We start from the raw sequence: 24,840 nt of genomic DNA on the forward strand, positions 1-24,840 counted from the left end.
CATGGAATATAGTCATCTTAGCCTTTTGCCTCAGAGCAGTTTGGACGTGGTATTTTGTTCAGCACTTTTATATAAGCACTTTCTAAGTGCTTTTTTTCAACACTTTATAAGAACACATAAAATGAGTAGAAGTGACTTACATTGTTCATACTGGCTTTTACATAGCACTAGTTTTTATTTCTAAATTCTCCCTCTATAGGTATTCTCTCACTGGTTGACCCCATTAATAGTTCCCCTCTCTATATGCATAATATTGTTTCACAATTAAAGCTGAATTTAGTTGCTTATCTGCAATAAAGATGGATTTTTTTCTTTTACTTTTGAACTATTTCTGTCAAGCTACAAGAGAAAAATAAAAGTGATGATGAGCTGTAAGAACAGTCGACCAAAAGATTTGACAATATTTATGGTTATAATGCTTGCTGGAAAATCTGAGCAAGGGCAATGGAAGAATAAGAAATAAAGAAGGATGCCAGCCACCTGCTTGCGAAATTTGGCATGAAAATGTACATGCGAGTTAGAAAATTTGGAGTAGCATATTTAAGACTGCCAGATGTTTTTCTCAGCTAAGCACAGTATGAAGCAATATTGACATCTAGTAGGCTGACACTGCAGATCTCAGAGCTCCCTTCTATTTTTCTTTCCATGATAGAAATACCTTAGTTTACATGGATATATAAAAGGTGCCTCTAGTGATTAACATTTCCTTGAATATAGGTTTTGATCCTCTTTCTGTACCTTTTACAACAGAAATGTGGACTTACGCAAATTATTGAATCGTAAGACTTGGGTAGTTAGCCCTGGTAGGTATTGCAGAAGTTGCAGTGAATTTTAACATACATCATAGAACTGTCTTCACATAAGGAATGTATCCATCCCCTTATTCTGAAGAAGTAAAGTTAAGAGCCATGGATTTCAGAGGCTGGCAGGTAATTTTCAATGTATTCAGTTAAAAAAAGATCAATAACCTACAGGATAGCTCCCTGGTCTGAGATATGACTGAATGGCTTTGTATTGAGCCAGACTGCAGAATAAGCTGGCTGTTTTCCAGAACGGGGCACAACTGTGATCAAATGATCCTAAAGCTATTTAGAAACATCAAGAATGGGACAAGAGGAATAAATGAAAAACTTCTGCATTGTATCAACATACAGTACTATACACAGCACCAAATATCAAACCATTAAAGCATTGTCTTGTTACCAGTAGTGCACTGCTTCATATCCAGCATGAAATGAACACTGTTCACATACAGACTCTGCTTTGTGCTAAAGGGTAACCAACATATTACAATTAATCAAAACTGCCTGTACATCCAGTTCAAAAGATGGAGATACTATTGAAATGAATCTGACACAGGATCGTATTCTTTTATTGCTGGTAATTTCCATATTGTCCCTATAAAAAAGAGAAATAAAAATGTTGGAGAATAATATATCAGAGGTTTAGAAACAGTGAGCTAGACAATTTCTTTTGGTCTATGAATTTTGAAAGACCCACTAAAGTATCACCAATATGCCTGCACCAAATTGTCAGATAGATTTATATGCGGAGCTAACAGCTAAACCTGCTTTTTCATAGCGGAGTTTTAGACAATTTACCTGCTCATAGCCGTAAGGCCTCTGTTGCTGAGCGGATGGGCCTGTCTGAGAAGCTCTGTAACTTCCATATTGCTGCCCCTGTCCCTGTTGGTAGCTGGAATACTGTGAAGAGGCTCCTTGTGCAGGACCTGAGAAGACAGTGAAATCTATTACTAAGGCTTGATTTGCTAGGGGGAGTTCTTATGGTTAACATAATGTAAAACATGATGGTAACAAAGTACGCTCTGCGAGTGTGAACTGTGAGTGAATTTTGCCTAGACCTCCCCTCTAGCTTTACACTAGAAAGCGTTAATACTAATAATCATCTAGTTGCAGCAGTGTAAACTTCAGTTCAGGTTTTAAACTTTGCTCAGAAAATGTGGTACACTGTTAAGTGATTTGCCTCTCTGAAATCTGTATTGGCACAACCCAGTTATTACCTATATGCAAGCTACCTGGCCTTTATTTTAGTTACAATTGCACATTTAACCTCCTATTTAATCTGTCTGTGCCACCATAAGCACTGCTGACCAGGCACAACCTAAGAAATCTCTTGCATATAGAGATACTTTTAAAAAACGTATAAATCAGACACACAACTGCATGGGGATATTGATTTCCTTTTATTTGGGACCCTATATTGTGTGTATGGACTGCTGTGTGCACTTACTTTTTAGGATTATTGGTGGATTTTTATGAAGGAGAACCTTTAAAAACAGGAGGCCAGATTTTAACACCATAAACGGAATTTTTGGTTTAATTTCACAGAATATGTCTGGTTTGAGTAGTCCAAACTATCTACTGGCACTGCAGAGTCAGGTGTTAATAATTTAATTAACTTTTTAGGCATGTAGGTTCTCTTTCATGAGATCTTACATTTCTAAAATGGATTTGCTGTTTATATCAACATCGTTTGGTTAACATTGTCTGTTCATGGTCAAGTACCATCACATTTGGGAGATGCACCAGAAATCCCTTGCCTTGAAGCTCGTATTTAGATTATTCCAGTCTCTCCGGCCCCTGTTTTTGTACTAAATAACCTGAAATGGTTTCTTTCTCCCAAAGGCTGAGGATACATACAAGATGCCTGCACTTGGTTAGAAAACTCAAAGACAGCCATCAAACTCAGATTCTTTTGATGGCAGTGGGGAGATCTGCCACTGGTGACCTGAAGGTTCAAAAGCCCTGCGCCAGTGTTAGCTGCGTGTTCAAAGCACTTCCACTTTTTTCCTTTTGCCTCAGTCCCTCACCAAGGAATACAACCCCTATGATGTTGCCAGAAATCTAAGTGAGGGAGTAGTGATTCTCCGGTCTGTTGATGTTATTTTTTCATGTCAGTTGCAGAACTCTTAGATGTGTAGGAGGCCTGAGAATCCAGACCGTGACCTCCTGCCGACACTTACCAGGAAGGCAACATGAGGCAAAAGTGTATTTTCTCACTTTCTAATTTTCTTTCAAGAAAGAGAGGCATGTATGGAATACAGCGCTATATGAATGCATGTTACTGCCCAGAATGCCTTTACACACTATGTGCTTTGGCTAGTTTTGGTACGTGGATGTCCCAGGTTAATCAAGGAGACAGTTTATAGCATATCTTAGTTTAGGAATGGAGGTGTCAGGATGAAGTATTGCAAACACTTGACCGATCAGTGACAGTTTTCTCACCGTATCCTTGCTGTTGTCCTGGGTAACTTTGTTGATTTGGGTATTGCTGCTGGGAGTATGTTTGCTGTTGTGCAGCTCCCTGTTGGTATCCTGCCTGCTGCTGGCTGTACTGAGAATTTCCTAAAGAGGGGAAAATTGAAATAGTTTGCTTATAGATGAGGCAGGTACTTCACTGTACATGCAGATCATAAGGAAAACAAAGGTGTAAGGAGCCTTGGTCTGGAACTCGTAGACAAGTACTCTTTTCAGATATAAATGATTGCATTTTGCCAATCAGGATGTTTATTTCTTCAGTGATTTTTAGTTCTTTTGAACAGGAGAGAGTTGTTTGTTTATACATATCACCAAACAAACAAGCAACCTGTTCCCTGAAGGATTTTTTTCACCCCAGAAGTGTTTCAGAAGAAAAACACAGAGTCATAAAGATAAGGGTGCCAGGATAAATAGCCCGTTTCTCAAGAAGCCCTCCCACTGTATTTTTTCCCAGATAATGGTGTTTATTCATATATCCCAGAAAGACCACTTATCTAGTTGTTACTGGTATTTTTTGAAATACCTATGATGGAAATTCTATTTGCAGTATCCTGAAACAACAAAATGAACAGAGACTACACAGATGACATTGCTTTTCCTAAATGCCACCTCACTGTATCATAATTAAGTTAGTATTTTGCAGTTAATTTAGAGTTCAGATATCTTAATTGTATTGCTGAATTTACTGACGTACTACTGTTGAGGGTTTTTTACTGGTAGAATCGCAAACTCATAGCATTGGTGATTTTCAAAGACTAGTTTCATTTAACCCATTGTTTTTCACAATTTGTAAGGTGAATTAAGTAAGATTAAAAAAAGTTGGTCCTGGAATTAAACAGTAGGCTTTCTTACTTTAGAGAAATTTCCATTTATGGCTGCCATTTTTTTCCAGCTCTGAACCCCATTTCTAACTGCAGAACATTAGTTTACCTTTGTCAGCATAACCTTTTACTTTAATGCAGCCATTTTTATTTGCATTATATAAAATGTTTGTTAAACAGTTTTGCAACAGTGGAGGATACTGATATCCTGGAAGTCTTTTCTCTTACTGCAAAAAAAAGTTAAATATTCATAGCTATAATTCCACCTGGCTCAGCTACAGCTGAGGATCATTTTTCTAATGAATATGAGGCCATGCACAAGTTGTTAGCGATCCCACAAGACTGCCTCACAATACAGCTACTGACATGATACTGTGTATACAGTCTGATACAGTCTCAGTATAAAAAATGCTATGCATAGCTAAATTCTATTTCCTGGACACTCCTTAAGTAATGGCTAAGTAGCAGTTAGTGATGCAGAAACTGCAAGTTGTATTTTACATTTTCATAAGCATTTCATTAGTGTTTTAGGAGTTAGACCTTTGGTTTACAAAGATTGCCAATATATTTCCCTACCTCCTTCATAATAGTGTTGTGTAGAGTCGTCAAATGACCTGTCATAGCTCTGCTCGGTATACGATGACTGCTGATAGGCATAATCACCATGTCCTACAAGGAATTGCAAAGATTTATCAGATAAATTGTTAATATAATGAGCGAGATATTGTTGAAAATATATATTATGAAGCTGCTTATGCACAAAGATGAGGCTAAGAGGAAATACAGACCCCTTAGATAGGAGGTCGAATACACGGCAAGGGAACTCACACCTATTGATAAATCTCTTGCATTCACTAATGCAAACTTGGCTTTGTGCTCTTTTTGAAGCAGTTTGTGTAACAGGGTGCACTGATGCATATGTTTGTGTACCAGGCTCCCGTCCCCTGGGATTAGAATTTACTAGCATCTGAATTGGAAATGAACCATAATGGGTTTGCCATGTCCTTGGATGTGGCAGTCATGCTGGTCTAGACTTTAGCAGTATTACAGTGACGACAGCTCAGAGGAATTACCATCTGGATAGTATTGCTGATTCATAGGTTCTGATGAGCCTTGTCCATGACTGTACTGTTCACTGTAATATTCTTCCTGACCCATGTATTGCTGCGAGGAACCTGCAAGGCAAAGGCAAGAGAGAGCAAACTGAGCCTGTGGACTCCTAAGGGATGTTTTATTCTTCTCTAATTTATTTTTAAGAAAACAGCATTTACGTCTGGATAAGTAAACAAGCTTATGTATGTTGAGAGCAGTTTCAAAGATATTTTGCTCACTAGAAAAAGGAAATTTGTATTCTCAGAAAAATCTGGCTGAAATTGAAATTCTGTAACTGTCAGTAACGTCCTAAACCCACTCACTTCTGTGGCAATACTGAAAGTAATGGCTACATTTTGTCTACTAATCTGAGTTATTAGAAAGCATGGGAATATATTCCATGCTCAAGAACACAGTCAGAATTAAATATATTTTAATTAATGTATTAATTTGCTTCTTAGCAAAATTCAGTTCATACTGCAATCACTCTACCAGCTTTATTACCTCTTAGAACTTTTTCCAGAGAGGTCTTGGAGCATGGTAGTTACCCTCTGGTGTTTTCCTTGCCTTGGCCTAATTTTTCATATTAATTGCTGGCAAAGTATATCTTCTTTGCACAAATGCATTCCTCGTTAACTGTGCCATGTTACAGCTGATCCAATACCATTTGAAAGAAATGAAAAGATTCCCAGTGGCTTGAGTGAGCTGTGTATCAAATTGTTCATCTTTTCTTTAGAGAGATATGATCCCTTTTAGACAGAATTATTTTTCTAAACACCTGAAATGATTAAATAGCTAAATCTTGAAAACAGATTGAAGTTTATCTGATTGTCATGATACTTCCACCATTTGAGATTTCCTGTGTTCCCAGATGGGATTCCCTGTTCATAAATGTGACTTGGAAATTTTTTTGACTTACCTACCCCACAGGACAGACTGAAGATCACCAATCTAATAATAATTAGATCAATAATCTAATAATAGATTTTACCTTGCTGTGAAGCTCTGTAAGGGCCCATTGGTCGCTGACCCATCATGCTGTTGCCTTGGTTGCTCTGACTCATCATGGCAATGGAGGACTGCCCCTGGTAATGCTGGCTCCCTCCTTGTGCTGAGTTGTAATGTGACGTTGCTGCTTGCTGGTGCATCATGGAGACTACAATGTACATGGAAAATACTGTTTTCTAAAAGGATGTGACAGTTCTCTCCCTAGTCTCTTTGGAAGCAAGTTAAAACCTTCAACTAACAGGCATCCTGATAATTCTGTGAATTTTCCACAGGGGGAGATGTTTTCCTACTACATGTATTTAACTCTTCTGCACTGTAATCCAGAAAGGATGTTATTACATGGTCAGTTCTTGCCATTTGCTTCAGTCAGATATTTAAAAACACATCTACCCTTGATTATTATTAGTTTATTTAAAAGAATGTAATCATTATTACAGTAGGATTAAAGAAAGAAATAAGAACTGATGCTTGTTCCTCTCCACCTCTTGACTAATTAATTCATTGCTGCATTTCTTTTCTAATCAACTCTTTCTTCTACTTCCATCTTATTATATACTTGATGATTATACAGTTTAAATAAGCTGACATTCTAGGATTTATTTTATCCCTGAATTTCATATTGTTGGAAAGAATTCTTCAGCATTGGACATCCCATTCAATACTCAGTAGCAAACATTTTTACAAATGAAGATATTAACTCCGAGTTGTCTGTTAGTCTCTCTATGCCCTGCAAGCAGTGTGAAGTATCAATAAAATAACAAAAATAGGATAGTAATGTACAAACAGTAAATGTGTAATACTCTTTGGCAGGCTCTTTCAGCTAGGATAAAGGGCCTTCTCAGATCCCTCCCACGGTTGTGGGATTTGCTGCCAAGGGCTATCAGATAGTGCTGCTGCACTTGTAGCTAACCCTCCTTTCCCCAACTCATTGCTACCCATAGCAAGTCGGTGAATAGTAAGCATAGTAAGTGAAAGCCAGTCTGAAACTGTTCCAACTTACACTGGTGCCTGACACCTTGAAATTCAGAGATGTCTTAAAGCTGTCTTTTCCTCTTGTATGTTTGTCGCTGTCTACAGAAAATATTTACTGAACAAATTCATGTGTGGTAAACCTCTGAGGTCACTGAAAAGTCAAGCTGGCCCAGAAGGAGGAAGAGGGAGTTTACCTGGATTAGACTGCATGTTGATGTTTGTTCGAGAGACATAATTGCCTATTGACCCCTGGCCTTGCATTGGCACATTCTGAGATGCAGGCACTGTATGGCTATAACCAGGCCCAGTTCCATGACTGCTGACAGTCATACTCAGAGAGGTCGTGGGCATAGTGTTCTGGCCTGACTGCTGCATAGACACGTGATTAGGACCTAGAAAAATTAAAGAGAGCAACAAGAAAATCTGTGCTATTATTGGCAACGTACAGTGAGCATTAAAGCCCTCGCGGCCTTTCTAAAATACCTTACAATAAGGCAAAACAAAACAAAACAAAAGAAATTCTCATTATTAAAAATTTCCTGTTATCTACAAATTAAAACTGCCTACTGCACAGTTAGAGTGATCCTCCTCCTGGCAGCCAGGTTCAGGCTGTACAGAATTGCAGACAGGAAGAACAAAACCAGAAGCAATGCCCTACAACCAGTTCCTCACAGGCAGCCAGTAATTTCAGATACTTCAGAAAATACATGGACTCTGGAAACATCCCAGCCTTCTGAAATTTGTCCTTTCCTTCCTCCTGTCCTGCTGTTGACTCCTCTTCCCCCTTCATGCAGATGGTGACAATGGGAAGGCACAGTAGTGGCTGAGAAACACTTTGCACATTGCTGTATCCATTCGGTTCCTTTACAAGCAACTAACCTTCTTAGCTGGGGCTTAGGAAGTACCAAGGGACCCTCTCCTCAGAGGACAAGCCTGTCTCTCCCTTTCCTGACATTTGACTGAAAGTACCTCAGACTTTTGGACGATAAATTTTCCAAGTCACCTTCGTAATCTCTGTTGTTACGGTACTCCCTGTCCAACATCACCATACGTAATTAGCAGACTGCTCCAATTATATCCTGGGTTTGTATCATCCTGCTTACCTGGCAGTATGCTTATTTTTAAAAATTCTATTACTGTTGGGCAACTAAAATTGGGGAGAATCTGGTCCTTATTTTTTGTTGTTTGTTGCTGTACATACTTTTATGAATGAGTTTTGGAAAGTTGTTTTCATTGTGTATTGTTCCTGTCTAAATTGTGATAGTGTGTATTGTTGTCTATCTAAATTCAGCTGTATTGTCAATCTAGATTAATTTAGATAGAATGGAAGACATGCAGAATCCCTAGAAGAGACAGAATTATGTTGTAATGTTTAGGTAATGATATTTTAATTCACAGTTATTAAGTGTATCTACAGCCTCTGAATAATGTGTCTAATTCTCCTAGTATAAAGCTCATTAATTACTCTTAATGGTTTTTATAGACATCAAAATGAGAAAATTTGCTGTAGATTATTATATTTTCCTCGGATGGAGAGATGCAAGCAACATTTTCAACAAGCGATAAGGAGAGCCAGCTCTACTGAAATCAGTGGAGCCAGGTCAATATACCACTACAGAGATCTAGCCCTGTGTTTTGCTACAGTTTTGCATGTCTCATAAAGCTGATACTTCTACTTGAGCAACACAAGACCACATGGTGTTTGAAGGGAGCTAGCAGTTGCTTTGAGTGAGAGATGGAGTGATGCAAGTGTTGGTAAACCTTGCTGTATTTGCATGGGAAAACTTAAAGAATCCTGGCCTTCTTTAAAGAAAAAAAAAAAAAAAAAGTTTGACTAATTTGTGATTGTAAGGGAAAATATGAAAGCATCACCAAAAGTGTTTAAATAAAAACACTAAAACAGTAAGATAAATACAAAGCATTTAACCTCTTTCATACTTTTATGAATCTAAGGCAGTTGCGTTTTTCTTTGAAAGGCCTCATTCATGATATCTGAACAGTTAAAATTCTCAGTTGGGCCCAATTCTGTCCGGAGGCAGCTGAGTTTCACTGGTTGGTGTATTGAATCTAATGGGTTTGCCTGCAGGGCTGTGGCATGAAGAATCACGGACTTGTGAATGGTGGATTACTGGAAATCTCAGTGGGTTGGTTTTTAACTTGTCCCCATCAAGACAATTATCATTACAATTAACCTGGCTGCCACTATGGAGGGTTATCATGTATGTAGGGAATTACCTAGTTACTGTCCTGCAGAAGTGATTCCTGTAAAGTCCTGACTGAGGACAATAAAGACTAAAATGTAGTAGCTTCTATGTCTTCTTCCCTGTTCTTCCCTCTTTTACAATGCTGTACATGTTCATTACAGACTTTCATCTCTATTGCCATTAGATGAGAAACTTACACAAGTACTAGAGCCCATATATTTGAATTGTTTATGCATATTTATTCCTAATTTCCAAAAAAATGCTGTCCAACAATTGTTGACCAACGTGAAATAATTCCTCAGTCTCAAAGTCTATCTGCACATCAAGACTGCTGTGTCATATAGCATCATTGTGCTAACTTGATTCTAGCTGGCACAGAGGCAGTAGCAGTAGAGACTGGCGACCAAGGGGAGTGTCCCCAAGCCCAAGGATGTGAGGGTCGTATTCTTACAGCGGGCGCTAGCAGCAGAGCACATGCCATCAATGCTGCTGTTACCTCGGCTGCTCAGAAGAGGCAAGCAACTACATTCTCAAGTCACACCTTCGTTCTGACGTGTAGCTATGTCCTCAGTCTAGTTTCCAGTGGCCTGGTATTTTCATGATGAAATACCTGGCACTACCCAGGTGACAGTCTCAGTGACTGGGCAGAGAGCGAACTACCCTGAGACCCCCAAAACTCGGGCTGGGTTTTAGTACTGGGTTGGGGCAACATGAGGTTAACTGCCCTGGCTGCTTCTGTTCTGCGGATGACTCGAGTCTTCAGGACTGCCAGCCTGGTTCTTTCAATCAGCACTAAATTATTATAAAGAACTGGAGGGTCGGGGCAAATAAGAAAACCCAGCAATAATAACACTGAAAATGTAGATTCTTAGTAACACAAAACAATGTTTTGACTGACTTATTACAATACTTATACTAGGTAATATATGTTTCAAAAAGAAGGCCCAGATAAATTTAATAAGTTCACTTTACAAGCTGTAACTGTTTAAAGTAGGTACCTCATCCATTAGTTTAAAGGGTACTATCAGCTTGACCACAAATGGAGTTTTAAAATGTCAGAACTAATATCATGTCTTGCATCTGCTCTTGAGTCCCCCTGCTAAGGCCTGTGATTTTACAATCACGTATTTCTATTTATAGAAACTGTTTTCTCTCTCTGTCACTCTGGGAAAGACCCACAGAAACAAGAACTGACTAAATAACTATGAACTACAAAATAAATAAACAAAATTATTCATACTATAAAATGCACAGAGTAAAGAAAAATTTCTTGTCTTTCAGTCAGTTTCTTTTAGTTGCATGAACAAAAAAACCCAGACAAAGTATATTATCTTATTCATATGAAATGTCTGTGCAAACTCTTTGGCTGTGTAGTACAATCTCTGCAAGCTTCTGTAGAGGACAAAGACTGATGCAACACCAAATTATTTTTAAGAAGGCATGTATCCTGGAAGGTCTCTGCAATCTAAAGGCTTGGTTGTGCAGTCATGCAAGCAATTCCATTTTACCCTGGCCAACCCCACCACTGTTAAGAGAAAAATACCACAATATGCAATTCTTCTTACTAAAAAACTTGGATGCATCTTTACTTGGAGATTTTCATTATGCATTTAAAAAAAAATGTTTTAAATTTCCTCTATAGAAATACTAAGCAGATCGGAGTCCTTGCAGAAGCCAAAATCATTACTGACTGTAGCCATTTTGTGATGATTTCAGCATGTGCCTGAAATCCCCATATGCCTGAAAGGTGAGTTAGGAGAGGTCTTTTACAGCTCTGCAAGTATATTCTGCATTAATGATTTTGTTGCCAAGCAACAGCAAAGCAGCACAAAGGGGACCGAAGCTCACCATTGCTAATCTGACTCTGCATGAGGGAGGAAGGAGGAAGGCCCGTCCCAATTGCATCGCTGAGGTTGCTCTGTGAATGGAGAGATTGGTTGGATGCACTCTGAGTCATTCCTCCTGGGCCCAAGTTTATGTTTTGCGTTGGTGGCTGCAAGTAACAAGAAGGAGAAGCAAATTTTGGTTAGGTTTTAATTAGAAAAATAATAACCCCCAGGTTAGCCTATGACTAAAAACTGCCTCAACTAAGTATGGGCTTCCTTTACTTTTTGGACATGCTTGTGTCAACCTTTCTTTGTTTGACTACTATGTGTGAATGACATTCAGCACGATACAGAGAAGCTGGCAGGCAGCACAGTGAAGATCTTAAAATTATGCTTATAATAGAGTCCAGCTTCTGCGCCCGTTCTTCTGTACTTAAATGATTTTAATTTTGTGCTGCTCAGAACATAACTGCTGAGGGGATATGCATTAGCCAAGACGATACAGAAGTGTGTTGACAAATTGACCTTTGTCAAGCATAAAGCTATGCTGTATTTTGTGTTATGTGTGATACCTCCAAAATCAATCAATTTAGTAAGAATAACACAATGTTTAAAGACAAAACCAATGCCCAAATGCCGAATTAGATTTTTGACATAAAATAGTGGCATTTTTTTCCTGAGTAAAGAATACAGTAAGAATAGGTAGAGAATAATGAATCTGGAACAAATGGAGGCTGTTCAGATCTGTACAACTGCACCATTTATAGTATATAGACCTTGAGCTACGGAGACAAGATCTTAACATAAATGTCTCAAAGAATGTGTTTAAAACACAGTAAAAGTAGCTTTTGATTTATTTAGTGGTCTACTTGACACCTTCAAAACTTTTAGCTGGAAAAGTACTAAAAATGGTTTATTGACAGTGATCAGTAACAGAATCAAAGAACATTTCCCTCTGGCATAGTAAATGTATCTGATGGTAGCACTGGTACTTACAGCAGGAAGCAAGGACTGCATATTCTGGTTAGAATCTGCTATTGTTGCCAAGTAAACCAGGTTTCTGTGCAAGATTTGTTGGTATCTACAGAATAAGGAGTAAAGCTTATTTGGAAAGGGTTAACAATACAGAAAATTCCAAACCTTTCTCTTTTTTTTTGCTATTTACAAATGATTACTTAAATTACATTAGTCCACTTTTCATCTGTCATAATAAATAGCAATAGTAATGACCTATATCTGTGTTGTCATGCTTTTCATCAAGGATCAGTGTGTTCAACACCTCTTTTACAAATGGGTAAACTTGGGGGAAGGGAGAGGTAAAATACACTCTCCTTTGAAAGCACTTTGAGTGAACTGTGAAGCTGGGACCTCAGTCTTTTGAGTACTGACACCCGGTCAGCTGCACTAACAATTAGCCACTTTTTCTTCCTCTGTTTGACAAGGGTCCTAGCAGCAATGAAATTCCAGAACTCCAAAAACGAAAACCTGTTTGCCCTGCCAGCAAGCTGAGAAGAACAAGATTTTTTTCAAGAGGGCTCTAACTGAAGTATTTACTCAAGTAAGCGCCACCAGAACCATTTATGCTTCTTCACACTTCTCGATGAACTGGAAAGGCTGATAATAACGAACAGGAGGGCATCCAAAAGCAAACTAACAGCTGTGCCACTGAGCAAAGTGAAGAGTCAAACTTTGGGAAACAGGGAGAGTTCCAAGAAGGCAAAAGAAAATGGTTTTTTTAGCATGAGTTTTCTTCTGATAAGGGGAAAATGGCTGGGAAGTGGGAAAAGTGGCAAAAAATGAAGCCAGAATGGTGACATGACTACTTTAGCAAAGGTATCTTTTTTAGACGATTTTTTTTAAAGTACAGCTTTCTGCATTTGGCCTCATAGCTAGACCTTTCATGGGGCAGACTGGCTATTCTTCCTGAGATTTAACCCATAAGGTTTATAAAAGTATTTTGCCTTCAAGATTAGTAATAGTAAGCAGTGACACAAACTGGTACGTCTACATGCATATTGTTTTAGCCACAGATAACCACATTGCTGACCCTTAACATTTAATTACTTTCTGATGAAAATGTGTTACTAACTTTGTACCTGATTCTACTTGTATTTAATGAATCTGCATATAACAAGTTGTCCAACACCCATAGTTGTTTATAATTATTGTAATAATGATCTGTTAGAAATACTGTAAATACTCAAATACTTTGGAAAAAAAAATCTCTGTTCCAAGAACAATATACATGTCTTAATACAACTGAATCTAAAAAAAAAAAGTCCAAGTATTTTCTCAGTGATCAGTGAACAGAACTGTTCATAGTACCTTTCCTGCGAAAAAGTACACCAAAAATTTCTAACATACTCCAAAACTCATAATACTCACTGAGTACATTCTGCAGTTTTCCCCTTGCTCTGATAATCCATAATACATTGTATTAGGTGGTGATTTTCATCTAGCATCTGCATAAGAGAAATACGACCGAAACACATTACTACGAGAATCGTATTAAAGTCCTGTGTTTTTGTGATACTCCACATTCACCCTTCTTGGCAGCGGATGGTGTTTTGTGCAGTTTTGTTGCCTTGGGATATTACAAAGTACCTACACTTGACTTTATTGAGACACAAGATTGCAATTTTCAAATCATTCATTTATGAACAGTTATCTTTAAAGATGAGTTAGTTGAAATACCCAACACAGAAGAATTAATGGACGTACCTTTTTTGCTCCTTAAAAGGCAGACAGATTTTCATGCCGAAGAAGGAAAATGCGTTCACTATACCTCTGCTTCATTCTAGAATTCTAAAATACCAACCCTTCCCAAAACTTCAGATTTTACTAACATGCCTGCTTTCAAATAAGAAACATACTTTCAAACAATTTAAACCTACTTGTTTTCCTGCACAGGACTAGCGTGTGCAGACTGCTGAACTTGATGAAGTATAAAATTTGCATTACTGGATCTACTGAAACCACATTTAAAAGAATTACATCCCAATATGTCCTTTGGGGTAATACAGGGAGGACTTAAAATGAAAACACAGATTAATTATATATCAGTTAATTTATGTGTACCAGTGGCCGCTAGCTTAGCTTCATTCAACAAATTCTAGTGACTGACTGGTTCCAAGAAGATCAGAACTGCTGGACAAAATTACCACTGACCTTTATTTAATGAACTTATAATACAATTAAAAGCTTAAAATATCCTTTGATTTGTTTTAAAACTTCAAATACTATAGTTTGTCTCTTTCCCCCAGCTTTCTTATGAATGTGGCAAGGTTTCTGCAGGTGAATGAATGGAAAAATAACAACAGTATTTACAAATTTAGATTTGCCTCTGGCAAAAATTCACTACACAATACAGTTTGTAGGTACCGCTGCTATGAAGTGCTTGCAAGATTGGGCCTTTGAACCACTGTGTCATCAGGATAAAGAACTCGAGGAAAGAATAGCATGTTTTCATATGAGTTACATGTGAATTAATCCGTGTAGGTATGTGTTCTGATCAGAACAAATTCTTGACCCATTTAGATGCAAAGAAAGGGCTAGATTATAGGAAAATGAGCAGAAGAGTCTTTTTGATGCACTTGCAATCTAACTAGTCACTCCCCTAGAGAGCTCAGCTTGTCCTGCTTCTTGCTCGTGATTTGCAAGTTGGTCTTAACTTTGCTGGACACCCTTGTCCATCACAGGCTCAGGCTGCTGGAACTTGCAGCGATCCCCTGTGGCTCAAGTCAGCGAGGGTCTGAGGAACAGAGGCGTTGCTGTGGCCTGCAACGGTGGGTCAGCGGGCTGCTCTCTCGAATGCCGACAGGGAACGTCAGAACCGTGTCAGTCAAGAATCCATGTTCCTCCTGCATGCGTACCTACGCTTACATGGCAACCTGGGTGCAGCATATAATTTTAAGAGAAAATACTCCTGCCTGATTCACAGTGCAGCTCTTTGTTTCATGCTCTCTGCTCGTTGTCATACAGAATTTTCACCTGTGTCAGTGGAAATTCTGTATATAGAACTAGCAAAGAACACAAACCCATCCTTTTCAGTTTCCACAACAGATATCACTGACAGCATTTTCACATTCAGTTAAGATATGTATTCAACAGCCAGAGTCCAAGCAATATTACAGATACCTTTGTCAGAAAAGGGCTATGCTTCTACAATTAGCTGAAGAACATTTTGCTTACTGAAAAAGGAATCGGGAATAGCTCTTTCCCTAACTTACTAGGAAAAAAGAACCCAGTTCTGTTCTCCATTACACAGAAGAAACAAGTTTACTGCCCTGCAAATGCTATTTGACGGACTATTTTCAAGCACCACCATCACTGCCTTCTTGTTAAAGAGCTCTAACTTCCTCCATGTGAAATCTGTTTTAGGAATAATAACAGCTTTGAAAGACTATCAAAATTGAGTTAATAAATAAAAATAAACTGCTTATATATTATGAATACAAATAAGAATAATCGTGTTTTTCAATGAAACTGATACGTGTCCTAAAAAGCTCACTTTAATGAGGATTTTCTGAGTTTCTAGCCCAGCACCCTTCTCTCACTGCCCCATTTCTATAGGTGACTATAAAGCCCCTCCGGTTACTGTGCCTGCCAGTCTCTTCCTCGGCAGCACCGCTTGTCAAAAAGAAAATCACTGCCCACAGCCCAACGTTGATGAACAGTCCTGAAGTAACATGCCAGCAAATGTACCTGAGATGGGAAATGTTTTTACACATTACTGGTGAAGAAATAACACTTTGAGGCTTCCATGAAGTTTATGAATATGCAAAAAGGAAAGGGCTTGAAAATCAAACTGAAGATCCTTTGGCTGCCCTTTGTCTGTGGGTACAGTCCTGGTTTTAAGTACAAACTATCTGAATTATGAAATTCTGTCCTAACCCCAACCAATCTGGAAGTTAGAGAAAAACTTATCCAGAGTCTTAAGTATTTTAGTATTTAATATTAATCAGTTTTCAATACTATGTGTGCTTCAAGAGCTACACAAAACAGGGTTAGTTTCCAAATAGTCTCCTGAGATAGAAGTTATCTCTTCAGTCTCTCCTGTGGCAGTTTGTTCTGCCTTAGCCTCTGTTCTGTCAAAGTCTTCCACTGAGGTTTTTTTCCCTCGAAGTCATAAATTGGCACCAGACAATGGTTTGGCCACAAAACCCACTGATGATGGGTTAATTGCTGTTCTAGCAACGGCACTTCTTTGCTGGTCACTATTTACGAATGGACCACGTAGAACACGCTCACCTCACTCCCACTGCACTACACAACTCCGCGTAAATGACATACCTCCGCGCTGGGGAACACGCAAGAAATACGGTAGAAGTACAAACGACAAATAGCGGTCAAAGTAAAAACACGCATGTTCTTTATTGACATTTCCAGCCTCTTCCTTACTGACCGTTACCTTCTGCAGCAGGAAGGGGTGTCGGGCATGTGTGCACAGTCCCTGCTGTCAATCCTGTGAAATAGGAAACAATAACTTCCCAACTAGGATCCCTCTGCTTTGGCCTCCACCTGAGACCAATCTGGAGATCTCCCCTCCAGAGAAAATCTTTCAAAACCTTTGTTTGTCATTAAACATCAATGAACGCATCACAAATAATAATAGTAATAGTATATGAGAAATACCAGTGGTTGGTGCTCCCTCTATCTCCTGAGAGATTACAATTCTGCATCCAAATATAAAAGAAAACCCTTGCAAATTCAGTATTTTAATTCATTTTTTAGGTTGGATTTGGGGGGGGGCCAGAAGCTGACATACCATCAGAAATTAATCATGTATTTGCAAATTTTATTGCAATTTCCCGACATATTACTGGCAGCTTTTTTCCCCTTGGCGAGCAGCAGAGATAACGTGCCATCCCAATTTTATTCCCCAAGTCCTTCTCTCGCTCTCTCCTTGCAGTGATCTGAACACCTTTGCTTTGTTCCACCTCCTCCTCCTCCTCCTTCCCCCACCTCTCCCTCCAGCTGTCCATCTCTGCAGCCCTCGCAAATTCACGAGTTTTCCTGATCGCCCCAGAAATAAGCCTCCTTCCTCAGCTACAGGAGCGTGGACGGAATAAATGTCTAGAATTGTCTGTATAAAAGCATGCTTTTTTACCTTCTGGATAGTTTGCTGGGTGACCTCCCCTTTGCCTCTTGGGCGAGCAGAAGCAAAGGCAACCGACATGGTGGGGTTTTTTTATGTGTCTATAATATATTGGTTCCAGGCTCTAATAATATTGTTATTATCTGGCTGCTATTGCCGTGCAAAGATTCTCCGCAGTGCATGGGGAGGGGAGCCGGCGCAGATGGTACGATCTGCGCCCCGCAATGAGCCATGGGCACCGCACCACCAGCCGGCACGCACCGCCCTCGCCCCGCCGCCCGCGCCGCCGGCTCGGGGCGGGGAGGCGGCGGCGGGGATTTGGGGAGGGGGCGGGAGGCGGCCGCCGTCGCCCCCCCCCGCCTCCTCCCCGCCAGCCGCACATGGTGCGTCCCTGCTGCCGGGCTTCCTGTCGCAGGCGAGCAGCATCTCCCTGCCTCCGCCAGCAGCCGCCAGCTGCGCCAACTGCGTAGGACGGCCACCCTGTACGCCAAGTGCGCCAGCGCGGGGAGCGGGGGCAGGCGGCCGCCTACGCCGGATGCGTAACGCGGGCTCCGTACGCCAAGAGCGCAGATGGGGCCCCGCCTCCCGCCCCTCCGCGCCGGGCTTTCGGGTGCAGCGTACGGAGTTGGCGCAGGGGGCGCCGTCGGCGTGCCGCCGGAATGGCGCGCGGCTCCGGAAGCGGCGGGCGGGGGGCGGGGGGATGAGTGTGCTGTTTTGAGGGAGGCGGCTGGTTCCGGCCCCGCGGGGACGCACGGGCGGCAGCCATGAGCTACGACCGGGCCATCACCGTCTTCTCCCCGGACGGGCACCTCTTCCAGGTGGAGTACGCCCAGGAGGCGGTGAAGAAGGGCTCCACCGCGGTGAGTGAGCGCGGGGGGGGGGCGGCCGCGGGTGCGCCGCGCGGCCGACTCGGCTCGCTGAGGGAAGGCCCGGAATGGGGCCTGCCTCTCGCCGCGCTACCCGGCCTGCCGGGCCCACGGCAGGCGTGGGGCTGGGCTTGCGGGGAAGGCCGGTCCGTCGCGGTGCGGGCTGCTGGAAGCGTGACCTGTTTCCAGAGACACGGCCTGAGGCCGCAGCAGCGGCCTTCGGGCTAAATACTGGGCTTGGAGCCGCCTTAAAAATCACCGTTTTCTTCAGAGTGGATGGCGTGCTGTCTGTAAAGCCCTGGCTCTGTTTCAGGCCATTACTGTGGCTTTTTTAGGGAGAACGTTGGAATTTTTCTGCACTCAGCCATTGAATGTGAGGCCCAGTACAGGTGGGTGTCCCGGAGCCTTGACAGCCGTTGCACTGGCTGCTGGTCAGCCTGAAACCACAGAATCACAGAATGACGGGGGTTGGAAGGCACCTCTGGAGATCATCTGGCCCCCCGCCAGAGCTGGGAGGCCGAGACAGCAGAGACGCCTTGTATCCCTCGTGAGGGAGCAAAGCTGCTGCGGACCTCCCGGTTCTCTACTTCATTATTCTGCATGTGCAGGATGCAGATTCCCAGTGGATTGGGAAATGTGTCAGTAAAGACATGTAGAAGCGACTTTCTGGCTCCTAGCTTCCAGTTGTCCCAAGCTTTTGCTCAGTTAAGGGTTTTTTTCATTTGAGAGGGGGAAAGTATTAATTCACAAATAACAAAATACCTGGAAGGAAATTTACTGCCTTTGGATGGGAATAAAAGTAACAAGACTTAGTGCCAAGTAGGCTCTTCTTTTTTTTCAGAAATTAAAAACACTGTAAAAGTGGAGCTAACATCTAATATCATCTACCTCTGTCTTGTCTCTTGTTGAGTAGTTGGTTGAGTTTAATGTTTTTGGAAACATCTGTAACACACTAACAGCAGAGCCACCCGTAAGAAAAATTTATTCCCATCACCCTATGAGAAGTAGTGGGAATGAGTGTGAAAGGTCAACTTTTTTTTTTTCCTCCTTGGCGTTGGAAAGATATATTCAAAGTATGAATTAGGACATTAAGGAAGCAAAGTACTGACAGGCTGTTTGTAGATTTTACTTGATCTAATCTTCAGTGTTTTGGGTTCTGACTTGAGCAATACCAGTGGACTAGTTGTAGTGGTAGTTTTGTTGTTGATCCTGCTTCTGTGGCTGCAGAAACATGAATGCTGGTATTGGGGAGACTTGGGGAAAACACAGTTGGTAAGACGAGTGGGAATATATCTCTTGGGAGCCACACGGATTTGAATTGGTACAAGCCAATTATGAAACTGCACCCTGGAATCTAATGCGAATTTTGTTACATCAGTCCTTTCTCCAGGCTGTGGCAATAGGAAATAAAATATTGATTTCAAGTTGAAATCATGTTTACAATGTGGGGGTTTTGTGTTTGTTTGGTTTCTCCAACTGGTTTAAGTAAAGTCTGCAACTACTAGGTTTTTTGGACCTAGTTTAACTTTTTTCTTCTTCATTTAATGTGTTGAAGGTTGGAGTAAGAGGGAAGGATATTGTTGTGCTTGGTGTGGAAAAGAAGTCTGTGGCAAAACTTCAGGATGAAAGAACTGTACGGAAGATCTGTGCTCTTGATGACAATGTCTGCATGGCTTTTGCAGGTATATGATCCCTTCAGGGTTTTTGGCATACACCTTTGGGTATGTTTGTGGATTCTGAGAACATAAAATACTTAGCATAACTGGCTGAGGACTGTGGGGAAGGAGTATATTTCCACAGTTGCGTATTCTTTTTTAAAAAAGAGTAGCCTGCTGTAGGGATAAATACAGAGAGAGCGCCAATGATCTAATGAGAGGAAATACATGTTAAAGTTACTACGGTCCTGTAGGTTTAATGTGAGGATGAAGACTGAGGGCTGATGTGACACAGATATATACTGTTTAAATATATATATATTTAAATTTATATATATTTACTTAATGTTTTATGTATTTAAAATTAAATACTTATTTTTTGATGTATTATATGTAAAATGCGTATTGTTAATACATACCACAGGAGCTGTAAGAGACGTTTGTCAGTTACGGGGACCTCTTCCTACATGCGTCAAGCCAAAAAAGCTAAATTTTGCAGTCTTGCATAAAACAAAGAAAAATCTCCTCTGCTCCAGTTCAAAAGACTCTTCCTGAATAAACAGCTCTGGATTTGAAGCATAAATATTCTATTCCACATTCTTCCTGTTCCAAATGCCTTAATTTCCATTGCTCAAAGCTGAAACAGGAGGCACGAAAGTTAAAAAAGCCTGATGTAAATGGAGAGAAAATGTATTTCAGAAGGTTTCTCCTCTCTTCAAGGAGTTTAGACTATTTGTGTCAGTGTTAGTAATGCTTTAAGGGGAGATTTGATTTAATGGGCAAAAATAATGGTGTTTAAATTTAGTGTGCAGGAGTGACAGACTCAGCTACTTCTGCTGCCTTGCTTCCTTAGCTGAGGGTTGTGATACATGCAGGTGTGTTCACAAGCTTGAAGAAAAGTTCTCTAATAGAAACAAGGCTGTCGGTTGAAAATGGCATCATAAGCTAAAAAGTAAAATAAGAAATAAGTTTCTTTTTGACACCACCACCCCCCCCCCCCCCCCCGCCCCCGGTCATACTCATTTTTGTCAACTAACACCATGCTGCTGTAGCCTCATCAACCAGACAAGATTTGCTGTGCAGATAAAGCTGGCTTATAGTTAGGGGGACTGCATACGAAATAAAACCAGCGTGTGTGACAATTGAAGATTGCTTTGCTAATTTGCTGTTAGATGGAATGCTGTCAGTCTGTCAGTAATATTCCGATTACCTGGTTCGGAATTGCATGTCTTGCCTAACTCTCAAACATAAAAGCTGTAAACTGAATCCTCTGCTTATTTTGGTACATTAGCTTCTTTCTGTTGCCTTAAAAATGCTATTCTTGCTCAGCAAACCTGAGAAAGTGTGATCTCTCGTTTGCTTTTTTTGTTGCTGTTGACACTGACCTTGTGAGCCTTTTGGGGCAAGACTAGTTGTTTTATTTGTGCATACGGTACAAAGCATGAATCTGAGAATACACTGTCATTTCAGGGCTGACGGCTGATGCCAGAATAGTTATAAATAGAGCTCGTGTGGAGTGTCAAAGCCACAGACTTACAGTGGAGGATCCTGTCACTGTGGAGTACATCACGCGTTACATTGCTAGTCTGAAACAGGTACGTTGGACCGCGCAGAGATGCTTAAAAATATGTCCTGACGAACAGCGCTTCAGACTAAGTAGGTAAAATGTCTGTCCTGGCCTTATTCTACTCAGCTGGTAAAAATCAGCGTAACAAAACAAATTGTGGCTGTTTATTGGAAATAGGGATATAGTAATAGAAAAGGATTGATTACTCTCTGGTTTTTCTCCCTAAGGTGAAGAAATTAATTAGTAGTTATGCAGTCCTTACAAGTACATTTGTGATATCATCAGGAACACTCTCTGATCTACAGCTCTAACTCACTCTTGTAACAACAGTGCCGTGTTATCCTCAAAACATCTTCGTGGCTGCTGTTTGTTTTTCCTCCTACTAAGCCATTGCAGGGAGGGGTAAGAGGGGAGCAAATCAGTGCAGTACTTATGTCTTTTGTTTGATATTCATGAATTTAAAATGAATTACAGCATCAAAACATGCCCAACTGCGTTCTGTGATAAAATTATTCATATGCCGGTGTATTAACCTGATCTTCAGCAACTAGTGGGGATTAGAAAAAGTCTTAATTTATTTATGCACGGACATGTTAGTATAGTGATGTTGATGATAGTGTAATTCTTGTAATAATCACTAGCCTGCCAGAGCAGAATACCACTTTCCAAAGTTTCACTTTGTTCCTTTACAGTAATCTCACATTTGTGTCCTTCATTCTGGCACATCAACGATTTCTCCAAAACTGTTACAAACCCTAAATCTCGCACAGTATTCCTGCTGCGATAGTGCCGCTGGTGTCAGGCCTCCTTGTTTGTGGGCACTTCTGGTGTGTGACATGGCAATGACTTCGCTGACCCAGTGTCAGCAGGAGGGCTGTAACACAGGCTTTGCTGTAGCCTGCTTATCGCTGCAGAGGGTGCTGTGCTTTCTGATGGAATTGTTGCAGATCGTAGGTGAAAACTGACTTTGTGTTCAGTTGTTACCATCCTCTTTTTTGAGGACGCTTGTCAAAGCAGAGCGTTACACATGGGCTTGCAGACTTAGCTCTGTCTGCCTCTCAGCATCACCCAGCAGCCGAGGGAGAGTCTTCCTGATAGCTGTAATCACACAGCAAACTTCCACGGGCGTTAGGAACAGGGGTTGGACAGTAACCATCTCTTACTTGCCTTGCTTGGGGTCTTCGGTAAGATATGGGATCCTAACTTCAACAGGTAGACTGGTAAGAGAACCCACTGAAATTATTTCTGGTGCCTCTTCTGGTTGTAACTTTTACAGTGTCTGCTTTCCACTCTAAAAATGTTTTCAGAACTGCTTTTGAAGTCAGTGTCTCTTCTCTCTGATCAGAGATACACACAAAGCAATGGTCGCAGACCTTTTGGTATCTCTGCTCTTATCGTGGGATTTGACTTCGATGGAACCCCCCGGCTGTACCAGACCGATCCCTCTGGTACATACCATGCTTGGAAGGTGAGCTGATTCTGTCTCTTGTGGAGAAGTAATGAAATATTTGTGAGTTAATGTCTCCTTTAAAGAGAGACTGGTGTAGAAAGGAGATACCACTGGCCAGATGGTGCTGGCTCACAGCTGCAAAAATCCTTAATGATCAAATATACTGAGAATGGCAGTCTGCAGTTCCCCTTTCCTTGGGAAATCTTGTCTTGTTTTCCAAAAAAACCCAAACCCACCTGTGCCTGACAACTGTCTTTTTGTGTGACATGTGGGAAGTAATGTGTTCAATCATCTCCTGAAAATACATGGTGATCACAAAATGGTTTCAGATTATGTAATTGTACAACTCTTATTTCTTGCTTATTCTGTAAATGAAGTCTTTTCTAAACTACCATTCATTATCTCTTTTCCCTCTGTGTTTCCAGGCTAATGCCATTGGCAGAGGAGCCAAATCTGTGCGTGAATTCCTTGAAAAAAACTATACTGATGAAGCCATTGAAACAGATGATCTAACTATTAAACTTGTCATCAAGGCTCTTCTTGAGGTGCGTCTGTTTCAGATCCCTTGTGTGACTTTTCACTGTATGTCTGGATTAACTTCAATGTGAGTACATGAAAATCTTCATGCATGTCAGAGGAAAGTACTCTAAAAGGATCTGTGAAAACTCTTTGTTGTAGGCCATGGGTGTGGGATTAAATTCAAGGTTCAGAACACTTCAGGTAACGCTTTCTGTAGCTTACACAGAAGAACTTAGGAGCAGTTCTGGGCATTAAAACATGCACCAAAGATGTGCTAAACCATATGCAGAATGTTTTGCTTTTTTATTGAAGTTTAAGATACAGAAAATACCAAAAGTCAGATGGTGGAAATGAGGTGTCCTTCACCAGCTGCTGAGTGCATTGATGCCAGAATGAAGACCCTTATTTTTTGAGTCACACTGCTACTGGAGTCGAGAGCTTAGAGCTAATGAGTGAAATACTCCTGGTCCATATCCATTCTCCTACGACAACCTGAAAGGGGTTTGTTAGAATTAGTGGACATGCTCCTAATGCCCACATGCAACTCTTGTTAAGGTTGTGCAGTCTGGTGGGAAGAACATCGAGCTGGCGGTTATGAGGCGAGAACAGCCGCTGAAGGTAAGGTCTTCGTTTTGCTTTTCTCCCCTTATAGCTGGTTTCTCTGGTACTGTCCTTGTTGATCTGCATTAACTTCCAGCCCTTAATCTCATGTTCTGCCCTGGCAAATACTTCCGTGTATTACTAGTGGCTGAGGAATGTTGTTGTGTCTGCACAAGGTACCTGTGTCTGGATAAATACCCGTTAACTTTCTTTCCATGTCAGAACTAGAATGGCTTAAATAAAAGCCTCTAAGTTGTATGAGTATCTTGAGGGCCACCTGTGTTTCTGTTTTAGATCCTAAACCCTGAAGAAATTGAGAAGTATGTTGCTGAAATTGAAAAAGAAAAGGAAGAAAATGAAAAGAAAAAACAGAAGAAAACATCATGATGAATGAAATTCAGCAGCTTAGCTGCTTTTTAATTCAAGTGATGGGTTATTCTGTATAGACAACATGTAGGCATTCCACTTACTCATACTGTGCCCCTCTTGAGACCTACAATAAACCTACTGATTTTTTTTAAAGCTGTTATTTTAAGAACAATCTGTCTGTTCCTTGGATTTTAATTACCTGGGTTGATTTGGTTGGCCACAAAACAGCAGTTGACCCATTAAAGGACAAAGACTTTGTTTGCATTTTTTCCTGGGACACTTCACTTTGTTTAATGATTCTTTTCCACACTCAGTTGTTAGCTCCCCCCTTTTTTTTTTAAGTAGCTGTCTCAGGTGTTGTGTTATGTCCTGAACAGAACACAGCTAATCTGGAAGTACACTTTTTCTTCCCTAGCTAATATATTCACATTTTGGGAGGGCAGCATGAGAACTGGCTGGTGCAGGCATGTCATCACAGCTGAGGTGCATGAGGTGGTGCTTACACAGACCATCCAT

At 40.8% G+C, this 24,840-nt stretch overlaps 2 protein-coding genes across 5 annotated transcripts; one reads left to right on the plus strand and one right to left on the minus strand.

Moving 5' to 3' along the window:
• Positions 1-1,371: 1,371 nt before the first annotated feature.
• SS18L1 (SS18L1 subunit of BAF chromatin remodeling complex) lies at positions 1,372-17,379 on the minus strand. Its single transcript, XM_009820083.2, has 11 exons — positions 17,311-17,379; positions 13,587-13,663; positions 12,198-12,282; positions 11,224-11,368; positions 7,366-7,563; positions 6,183-6,347; positions 5,173-5,274; positions 4,676-4,768; positions 3,246-3,365; positions 1,602-1,729; positions 1,372-1,398 (listed from the first exon to the last, which is right to left on the minus strand). Exons 1-11 carry the CDS (start codon positions 17,377-17,379, stop codon positions 1,372-1,374), a joined length of 1,209 nt encoding a protein of 402 aa, XP_009818385.1.
• A 642-nt stretch (positions 17,380-18,021) lies between these two features.
• On the plus strand, positions 18,022-24,588 carry PSMA7 (proteasome 20S subunit alpha 7). 4 transcript variants are annotated; one of them, XM_059827083.1, is made up of 7 exons: positions 18,022-18,158; positions 19,720-19,846; positions 21,272-21,414; positions 22,732-22,854; positions 23,262-23,381; positions 23,911-23,973; positions 24,250-24,588. In XM_059827083.1, exons 1-7 carry the CDS (start codon positions 18,063-18,065, stop codon positions 24,340-24,342), a joined length of 765 nt encoding a protein of 254 aa, XP_059683066.1. In that variant the 5' UTR covers positions 18,022-18,062; the 3' UTR covers positions 24,343-24,588. The 4 variants fall into 4 exon arrangements, with proteins under 4 accessions (XP_059683066.1, XP_059683065.1, XP_059683068.1 ...); XM_059827082.1 differs by having other exon boundaries at positions 21,290-21,414; XM_059827084.1 differs by lacking the exon at positions 18,022-18,158 and adding an exon at positions 18,774-18,807 and having other exon boundaries at positions 19,715-19,846; positions 21,290-21,414.
• The last annotated feature ends 252 nt before the right edge of the window (positions 24,589-24,840 follow it).

Source organism: Gavia stellata, chromosome 20, assembly GCF_030936135.1.
Source record: "Gavia stellata isolate bGavSte3 chromosome 20, bGavSte3.hap2, whole genome shotgun sequence".
Taxonomy (NCBI): Eukaryota; Metazoa; Chordata; class Aves; order Gaviiformes; family Gaviidae; genus Gavia; species Gavia stellata.

Bases quoted from the DNA above. Each gene is read 5' to 3' on its own strand.
- SS18L1 (XM_009820083.2), bottom strand. From the start codon at position 17,379: ATGTCGGTTGCCTTTGCTTCTGCTCGCCCAAGAGGCAAAGGGGAGGTC. The intron at 13,664-17,310 runs GTAAAAAAGCAT...TCTCTTATGCAG, and splicing joins CCCAGCAAACTATCCAGAAG to ATGCTAGATGAAAATCACCA. The intron at 6,348-7,365 runs GTAAACTCCCTC...TGTACATTGTAG, and splicing joins CAACATGCAGTCTAATCCAG to TCTCCATGATGCACCAGCAA.
- PSMA7 (XM_059827083.1), top strand. From the start codon at position 18,063: ATGAGCTACGACCGGGCCATCACCGTCTTCTCCCCGGACGGGCACCTC. The intron at 21,415-22,731 runs GTACGTTGGACC...CTCTCTGATCAG, and splicing joins ACATTGCTAGTCTGAAACAG to AGATACACACAAAGCAATGG. The intron at 23,382-23,910 runs GTGCGTCTGTTT...ACTCTTGTTAAG, and splicing joins TCATCAAGGCTCTTCTTGAG to GTTGTGCAGTCTGGTGGGAA.